The sequence below is a fragment of the Papio anubis genome, chromosome 14 (genome assembly GCF_008728515.1).
Source record: "Papio anubis isolate 15944 chromosome 14, Panubis1.0, whole genome shotgun sequence".
Taxonomy (NCBI): Eukaryota; Metazoa; Chordata; class Mammalia; order Primates; family Cercopithecidae; genus Papio; species Papio anubis.
In genome coordinates this window covers 74,933,578-74,943,328 of record NC_044989.1, presented here as the reverse complement: position 1 = coordinate 74,943,328, position 9,751 = coordinate 74,933,578, and the positions used below count along the sequence as shown (strand labels likewise).

Here is a 9,751-nt window from a genome sequence, read left to right as displayed (position 1 = left end):
AGGCTTTCATGGAGTTTGCAATCTAACAAGAAGGAAAATAATTTAAATAAACAAGCAAACAAGAAAATACCAATCAATGATATGCTATGCTGAGAATTAAAATAGGAGGATGTGATAGGAAGTAACTGGGAGCTATTTTATACAAAGTAATCAGAGTGGGCCTCTTTATGGAGGCAACATTTCAGATAAAGCCTGACTGACCAGAAGGACTTGCAAAGATCAGGGGAAACAACTAGTTCCCCCTAGTTGGGAACAAGCTTGGTGTATCTAGAAAGCTGAATGAAGGTTGGTGTGGCTGTTGCCCCTGAGTGAGGGGAAAGTAAAAATAGTTTAGATAGATGAACAGAGGTCCTAACATGTAAGGCTCTGTAAATCACAACGGAGGATTTGGATTTTATTCTAATTGTAACGAGAAGTGATGGGAAGGTTTTAATTTGGAAGGAACAACACTGTCTTATTTAGTTTTCTTTTCTTTTTTTTTTTTAATTATACTTTAAGTTCTAGGATACATGTGCACATGTACGCCTATGCAGTATAGGTATACATGTGCCATGCTGGTTTGCTGCACCCATCAACTCATCATTTACATTAGGTATTTCTCCTAATGCTATTCCTCTCCTAGCCTCCCACCCCCCGACAGGCCCCGGTATGTGATGTTCTCCGCCCTGTGTCCATGTGTTCTCATAACGAGGTTCAACTCCTACTTATAAGTGAGAACATGCGGTGTTTGGTTTTCTGTCCTTGTGATAGTTTGCTCAGAATGATGGTTTCCAGCTTCATCCATGTCCCTGCAAAGGATATGAACTCATCCGTTTTATGGCCGCATAGCATTCCATGGTGCATATGTGCCACATTTTCTTAATCCACTCTGTCACTGATGGACATTTGGGTTGGTTCCAAGTCTTTGCTATTGTGAATAGTGCCGTAATAAACATATGTGTGCATGTGTCTTTATAGTAGCATGATTTATAATTCTTTGGGTATATACCCAGTAATGGGATAGCTGGGTTAAATGGTATTTCTATTTCTAGATCCTTGAGGAATCCCCACACTGTCTTCCACATGGTTGAACTAATTTACACTCCCACTAAGAGTGTAAAAGCGTTCCTATTTCTCCACATCCTCTCCAGCATCTGTTGTTTCCTGACTTTTTAATGATCACCATTCTAACTGGCGTGAGATGGTATCTAATTGTGGTTTTGATTTGCATTTCTCTGATGACCAGTAATGATGAGCATTTTTTCATGTCTGTTGGCTGCATAAATGTCTTCTTTTGAGAAGTGTCTGTTCATATCCTCTGCCCACTTTTTGATGGGGTTGTTTTTTTCTTGTAAATTTGTTTAAGTTCTTTGTAGATTCTGGATATTAGCCCTTTGTCAGACGGATAGATTGCAAAAATTTTCTCCAATCTTAGTCTTCAAAGGTCACTGTCTATATCAAACTCTAAGACAGCTATAGTAAATTAAAGTAATTATGGTTTTTATTTGCCCAGCCAACTTAACCATGTCCCTCATTCTGACAATTTAATCCTGTCCTCCCTGGGCACACACCTGACTCAGGCCTGACCAATCATAGTATCCCATTTCCTTGGACACAGTCATTGCTTCAGTGTGGGCATGTGATCTAAGCTGGGCCAATCAGAGTCCTTCCCTGGGATTCCTGGATTGGAGCTAAAGAAGTAGCCTTGCCTCTACAGTACAGAGCTGAGAGAATGTGAAGGAAAAATGGCAACCATCTATAGCTCTAGGAATATGTCCATTTCCAGCAAGCAGAACATGAAGAGATGACAGACTAATGGGAGAAAAATAATCCTAGTGGCATTAACCCTGATTCCAGTGGCTAAGGCCTCAGTTCCTAAGGCCCTTCTTGCAATCCTAGGGAATACCTACTCCTTATCTTTTCTACTAAGTGAGCCACTAAGTTTCTCTCTTTACTGAACCCTGTCACCATGAACCCTCTCTAACTTAACAGCCCTTCTTACCCAGGTATTTTTTAAAATATCCAGTCACCATTTCTCTAAGAGGAAATTCACTTTACTCCAGGGAGACGGAAGAAAGGAGAGAAAGCAGCAGGTGCTCAGTAGGAGAGGTGAGTGAGATTATGAGTACAAAGATTTAGTATATGTTTCTCTTCAATAAAGAAACAAAGAGGACATCAGCAGCTCTTGGTCCTAGTAAAAGGGTCTGAGGCCGTAATTTTTGTTTTTGTTTTTGTTTGAGACAAGGTCTCGCTCTGTCACCCATGCTGGAGTGCAGTGGCACGATCATGGCTCACTTCAGCCTCCACCTCCCAGGCTCACAGGCTTAATCCATCCTCTTGCCTCAGCCTCCTAAAGTAGCTAGGAGTAGAGGCATGCACCACCATCCCAAGCTAACTTTTGTATTTTTTTCAGAGACAGGATTCCGTCATTTTGCCCTGGCTGCTCTGGAACTCCTGGGCTCAAGTGAGCTGCCTGCCTTGGCCTCCCAAAGTGCTGGGATTACAAATGTGAACCACCGCGCCGGCCCTGTGGCCGTACTTCAGGCACAAATGCTTAGTACTGTGATCTTAGCACAAGGCTATCATAGCTCTTTTCCATCTGCTTGAACTTGCATAGTCACATGGCTTGCTTTGTTCATTGAAATGTGATCATGCATGTTACTTCTAGACAAAAACTTCAGGTGCCTACCTATGGCTAGCCAAGTTCCCTTTTCCTTTTTCTACAATCATGGAAGCTTGTGTCAAGATGGAACCTCCCTGAGCCTTGGTTCCTGAGTGACTGCCAAGGATAGACATAAGGCATGAGTAACAAATGTTTTAAGCCACTAAGAGTGTGGGGTTGTTATTGCATCATAGCAAAGCCTGCCCTGGCTAGTAACACAATAAATACCCAAAGTAGAATAAGAACTTATCTAGCAAAGATCCCAATGACAACTGTATTACAAACCTTTGTAGAGGTAGCATGTGGACACCTTATTTTGTTGACTGCAATCCCGTAGGTTCATATTCCTTTTTTCCAAGGACATTTACCTAGGAATTACAAGGTAATCTCAATCTATGATGACCTATATTGTTATGATGAAATCATAGACTTTGAGTCTGGTTAAAAAAAAAAGTTAATTTGGTGGATATCTGTGGGGAGAAATTGCATTAGGAGGATGGTTCCTACAAAAGGTTGGAAGGAGGTCCTCTTTCTTCATTTCGGGCACTTGGTGCTCACTCAACTCCACCCTATCTACAGCTATTCTGCTCAATCTGTAGGTAGGTTCATCACACATATGCTCCAGACAGACCATTTTAGAAATGCTGATATTAGTATAGTGGGCAGGAATTTTTCTCCACAAACTTATAGGTGCAAAAACCTATTTTATTTATTTAATCAAATTAGCCCAATTCTAAGCGTCCAGTCATCTGACAAGATATTTGATCTCAGCCATCTTGAGGGTGATCGTCCCTCTCCCTAGAATTCCACATGAATCCAGGGGCCTCATGTGGCTCCCAGCAAAGGGCGGAAGATCCTCTAGTTTTTATGACTGTTGCTGAGAAGCTCCTCATCCAAGCCCATACAGAGGGTGAGCAGCTCCCTCCTTCCACACCAAGCATGGGGACCCTTTCTCACAATCCTCTATGTCACAGCTGTCTCCAGCAAACACATATTCCATCCCAGCAGAGGTCTGTCACATCTGAGGAAGTGGCATGGAAGCAGGGCATAGGTCTACATCACTCAAAGAAAAAACACCCATCCCCGTCCTCACCTCGGGGAAGGCCACTTCTGCCTTCTCACTTCTTATGGAGGAAGGAATTGGAGCTTACGTATCAAACAAATGTGTGTCTTGAGAGTGCTAAGGATGGGTGGCAAGTCCTCGTGTTTTGGGCTGGCAGAGAGTTTAGATGAACCCATGTGAGGGGATTAGTGGCCCTTACTTAACAGATATGCAACGTGCCTAAGGAAGGCCTGAGGCCTCAGCCTCCCTGATTAGACAGGTCCAATCAGCCTTCTCAATCATTAATCTTCAGAGAATCTCTGCTGTTTTAAAAATGTACCCAGGTTTGCTTTAATAAGGTATAATAAGACACACAGACACAGAAATGACTATCATCGAGGAAGTTTATACTCACAGGTCCCTAGAAACAGGAGGCAAAGCACACTATGCAGGGACCACATGGAGAAGCACCAGGGTCAGTCAGGATGCAGAGGGAGCAGGGAATCATGGGCAAGAGCGCTTATTGTAGTTTCCATTGTAAGGAATGAGTGAGGCAGGGTAGGCAGACTTAGGATTGGCTAGTTTGAGTAATTTCAGCAGGCTTTGGAGTAAAGAGGCCAATCCCTAGTTGTCTGGTGCCTGGCCCTAGGTGATTAGGGCAGGGAGATAGTGGCTCAGAGTATAAGAGCCCTGGTCTCTCTCCTCCTTGAAAAACTCTTCCCTCCCACTCCCCACAGGAAGCCCAGTCCCCTTTGACATCTCCCCACCTTCGTTCCTCCCCTAAAGAGGAACTAGGCCATAACCTCAAGTGAGTGGGGTTGAAAGACAGGCTGAGGGTAAACCAAAGAACACACAGCCTTCCTCCATTCTATACAAAGGGATCTCAGGCCACTAAGGTCAGACAGAGCTGAGGATTATAAAAATCATAGATCTGCCTCCCAAAACCTAGAAACCAGCAGCTATGAGCTGTCCAGAGGTGACCCAGAACAGGACATCTGTGAAGTAATGACTGTCCGTTTACTGAGTGAGGCTTAATGTGATTGCGTGTGTCATGGTTATCATATAGTTAAGCTACATGATTATGAATAAGCCCATTTCTGCAATAACAACATATATTGGTACAGACAGGTCTTTATTGTTGACATATTTTCTCATGTAATCCTTGTAGCAACCCTGAGGTAGGTTTTTGTTATCCCCACTTCACAAATGAGTAAACTAATGTCCCTAGGTTAGGTTACTTGCCGAAGATCACACATTTATTAGTGGCAAAGCCACTGATCATTCCAAACCCAAGGGGACTCTTTTGAGTAGTTCGCAGGCTGCTGCCAAGGAAAGCAGAGGAGAAAACTTCAAAGGGGCAGGACTGGATCATTGACTGGAGCTTGAGGGGCTCAAGCACCAGGGATGAATGAGGCACATTCACAGGCCAAGACCAGTACTGAGCAGGAGAAGCCTAGAGCATGTGCGAGTGGTCAAGCAGGAAGAGGTCTTGAAGTTTGGTGAGAGTTGACAATGTCATCAAATACACACAGAGCTCAGCTTCCAGGGACTGGAGAAACAAGAAGGCCTCCAGCAGCTACCAGTTCAGGGACTGGCCACAGTCAGTCAGACTCAAAGACAGCTGAAAGGCAACAAGTCTTCCAGACCCAGGAACCTCTGGCATCTCAGTGGTAACTCCATTCCAGCAATCACCCTGTTCCAGGCAGGGCAAGGCCAGGCAGAGCTGCCACAGAGTGATGCCATCCTAGCTTGGTCTCAGTGCAGTGACCTCAGGGCAGCGGTCCTTTAACTTTGTTAAGGCCTTGAAAATCTGACAAAAGCCATAAAACCTCCCCCACAGAGACATACAGACACACATGTACAAACAATATTTTGCATACAATTTCAGGGAGTCCATGGACCCCAGGTAGGGGGGACTCTTGCTTTAGGGCAAGGGTGTCACCCTGAGTAGTCACTGATTGTGAACCTATCTTTATACTGCTTGTATATCCTATGACTGTTCCCCTTCTGTTGTTCCCTAATCATCAGAATGCTGTTCATTTTCAATGGGAGCCAAGGAAATGGGGTACAGCCTACACTCTAGCCAGAGAAAGCAGCTGTGACATGGCAGTGGTGGCAGCCAAAGGGCAAAAACAAAGAAAAAGATGGAGTCATGTGTACTGCTGCCCTTCCCAGCCGGAAAGTCACTTTACGAGCTTTTCTCTACTCAAATTTAGAGTAAGGTTGTGGGGCAATGGGGAGAGGGGCAGTGTTTCAGTTCCTTTTAGAAAGGAAAGCCATTCCCTCTATGGCTACAGGGTCTAAAGTTCTGCAGGTAATATTCCTATTCCAATCTTCTCCCTCCCCATCCCTCATAAATATTCCTAAGCATCAGCCCAGTCATTCATGCACATGTGGCCAGGTCTCCTATGAACACCATGTATTTACACACACTCATTCATGGAAGGAAAACTGAGATGGGGAAGATCTCAGGGCAGAGACTCCATGTCACAACATGGGGATCATGCACTCCCCACAGAAATTCAGATAAACTTGAAGAATAAGCAGAACCACCCCAAGGACTCAGTGCACATTCCCCTCCAACCACCTCCAGGGCTCTTCTTTCTGGTCAGGCTCCAACCAGAAAGCAAAGTCATAGCTATGCCTTGTGCCCCATCCCCAAAACTAATGGGCCCAAGATAGGGGGCCAGGGATGAAGGGTCACAGGGGTTCAGATGTTGGGCAGAAGCCCTGACTGCTGCAGAAAGCAGTTCTGATCTTTCATGGCAATTGGGAATCAGGCAAAGGTCTGGCCCCAAGTCCATCCAGACTCAGAGAGAACAGACACTAAAGTCCAAGTAATCACTCATACTCAAAGAGAACTCAGAGGCTGGGATGGTCTTCCAGGCCTAGTGACCCCAGCATCTCAGTGGTCCCTCCGTTCCAGTGATCACTTATACACTAGTGGTCATTTGCCCAGCTCTAGATGGATGTTTCATCACATGTGGCTAGAGGAGCCCCAGTTAGCCGAATGTGGGCTGGGCTTGGGCAAGGATCAAGCAGGAAGGGTGGAGAGAATCCACCAAAGCCACTGCCCCTCTTGGCCAGGGCCAGGGGCAACCGCTCATCTTCAGGAGAGGGGGAGGGAGGGTCTTGGCTGTAGCTTGTGGTCCCAGAAGGTGGAGCCCCCAGGTCCAAGCCCACCTTATCTCTAGCCAGAAGTTCCCTCTGTCGCCGTCGCTGCTGACGCCGACCAATCAGAAGGAGAGTTAGGGATGCTGCGAGAACCCCCAGGAAGAAGCCAGCCAGTCCCGCCCCCACTGTGTGGGCCCGGCTCGGGGCATCTCGCTGGCTGCCCCACACCAAGCTGTAAGCTGCTACCACACGGGCTGCCCCACCCTCCTGACATTCACAGGCATAAGCGCCCATGGCCCCTGGGGTCACCACCACCTCCAGTCCATCCCGCCGGGGGGTGAGTACAGTCACTCCACTTGGCTGGTGCCACACACAGGATGCCCATGCTGAGCTTGGAGAACACGGCAAGACCACATGCGCAGCTGTAGCCACGGGAACTTCAAACACTACTGGACGTTCTGCGAGAGACAGCAAAGGCACAAAAGGAGGTAAGGCTAAAGGCTGGAGGTGTGATGAAGAAAAGTGTGGGGTGATGTCAATCATGAGAAGGGGCTATGGAGACTAAACTAAAAAGGGGATTTCCAAAGAGGCTAAGGCCCAAGGTACCTGGCTGCCACATCCTCCAAGATCCAAGGTTTAGAATGGTTCCAAAATGAACAACTCTCTAGCCCCTTTCCATCCACTCCACCCACATTTCCCTAAGCCATACAGACCACACAGACCTCCAGGCTCTTTGGGACACAAAGAGGAGACATCTGCTGACTCTATGTCTTGGACCAACCTATAAAGAAGAGAATGCTTGGTAAATCCAGTGTCAACATTCCCTTCAATCCTCCTCAGTATTACTGAAGACTCCCTCATTCAATACATCTCCCATCATCCCAGAAATCACTCCTGAAATTATCAGTCAAGTTTCTCCTCATCACCAAATTTTTCCCCAACACCTCTTAATATTACTCATGACATTTCATGCATGCATCTTTCTAGCAGACCATGGATAGCTAAATTTGCACTAGGTCTGTTGGAAAGATGTTTAGTGGGGGTGCTTTAAAAGAAACAGAATCTTCTAAGAAATGAACCTGGTTCTCCACAACCACAAGATTTCTCTAGGGAAAAAAAAAGGATAAAAACTATAGGGATTTTTTTTCTCTTATTTAAGACAAAGAGCAAATTCCTTTTCTGCAGAAGCTAATCAAAATTCCTTTAGGGTCAGTGAGGTGATTTTTTGTTTCCTAAAAGCTGCTTGTCTCTACAAAGGAACTCTTCAATAGTGGTTGATATATACTGGCCTATGTGTTATTTGAATAGATCTGTTTCAAATAGCACAGTCCTGGTACTTCCAGGATTTGGGTGGACTATATCTGATGGAGGACAGCAAGATGGACTGCTCACTGCTGAACTCTCTGGCACCACTCCCAGAGGCCGGGAAGTCAATGAGACCCCTACTAGGGTTGTCAGTGAAGGCCAGGTAAAAGGTCTGAACACACAAAGCCTCAATCAAACACAGACTCATCTGAGTAGGAACTCCTTCAATATGAATTGAGGTCCCTGAAATGAGCTCCAAGACTGGTATGAATAGATGGAAGTTTCTTGGGTAAAACCAAGGTTGATTAGTCTAGCTGAGAGTGAGGAACACAGGAAGACCACATGTACAGCTGCTGCCACGGGAACTTCTCAGTCTATGTTCTTCTCCCTTGGATGAACTGAGGTATGGGAAATGTACACAAGAACAACCCAGAACACTGGCATAAACACACACCCCACACTCTCCCCCCTCCCCCTACTCACGTATACCTTAAGGGAATCCTTGAAGCTCAAGTATAGAGGATATCTAAGACCAGTGAATGCTTATTTTAATGGAAATTAAAACAATAAAGGACAGAATAAAGCCCTTGCTTTTGTCTTAGATGTTTAAAAATTCTCCCCCAGAAAACTAAAAGACCAGGTTAAAGTTCTTAACCAAAAAGGCAAAGCTGGCCAAGCCTGTCATCCAAGAATTACTTTATATCCCCAACTGGCAAAAAGTCAAGAATCTGATCAATAGATGGCATAAGATTTTACACTTATAATTAAAGACAAATATCAGAAAAACAAAATTAAATGTTATGACTATTCTAATTATATGTCAGTTTTTTCTTTCATATCTAGCCCTACAGATCAGCTATCATTTTAAACATTTCACTCTGTTTTGACATGTGTGAATTAATCTGTTTTATTCCAAAAGACAAGTACTTTTACCTCTAAAGAATGTGTAGCCATGGGGTTCTGTAATATTCTGGGGTTCTGTATATACTTGAGGTTCTGTAGTATACAAATATGCTATAAATTAACTGGACTTCAAAATAGGAAATCTCAAGGTCAGTTTGCAAAAACACTTCCAAATCAAGTAATTAAAAATACTTCACTGGAAGATCTCAATGATTAAAAGACACTTAAGAAACATATCAACCAATTACAATTAATAAGCATTATTTGGATACTGACATAAACTATTTCTTAAATATATACAATTGAAGAAATCAGAACATTGACTGGATATTTGATGACATTAAGAAAGTAAGTTTTTGGTATGATAATGGTAATACGGTTTTTTTTTTTTTTTAAACCCTTGTATGTTAGAGATACAGACAGAAAGATTTATGGATGAAGTGAAATGATGTTCAGGATTTGCTTCAAAATAGTTGGGAATGAGTAAACGTACTGAAGAGACAAGACTGACCAGAAGCTGATGGTTGTTGAAGCTGAGGGATGGATGCATGGAAATTCATTACACAATTCTCTCTACTTTTGGCTACGATTGAACTTTCCCACAATAAGATGTTTTTAAGAGTCCTGGGCTAGGAGGAGTGGCTCACGCCTGTAATCCCAGGACTTTGGGAGGCCAAGGCGAGTGGATTGCTTGAGGTCAGGAGTTCCAGACCAGGCTGGCCAACATAGTGAAACCTCATCTCTAC

The 9,751-nt window shown here is 44.4% G+C and overlaps 1 protein-coding gene across 3 annotated transcripts in view; it reads right to left on the bottom strand.

The window, feature by feature from the left end:
- Positions 1 to 4,069: 4,069 nt before the first annotated feature.
- SEMA4F (ssemaphorin 4F) overlaps positions 4,070 to 9,751 on the bottom strand; it is a 28,286-nt gene continuing 22,604 nt past the window's right edge. For all 3 annotated transcript variants that reach the window (XM_003908853.4, XM_021925003.2, XM_021925004.2), the window contains 2 exons: positions 7,520 to 7,578; positions 4,070 to 7,255 (listed from right to left, as the gene is read on the bottom strand). In XM_003908853.4, the coding sequence (XP_003908902.3) occupies positions 6,645 to 7,255; positions 7,520 to 7,578 (670 nt within the window). In that variant the 3' untranslated portion in view covers positions 4,070 to 6,644. The remainder of the gene's footprint in view (positions 7,256 to 7,519; positions 7,579 to 9,751) is intronic.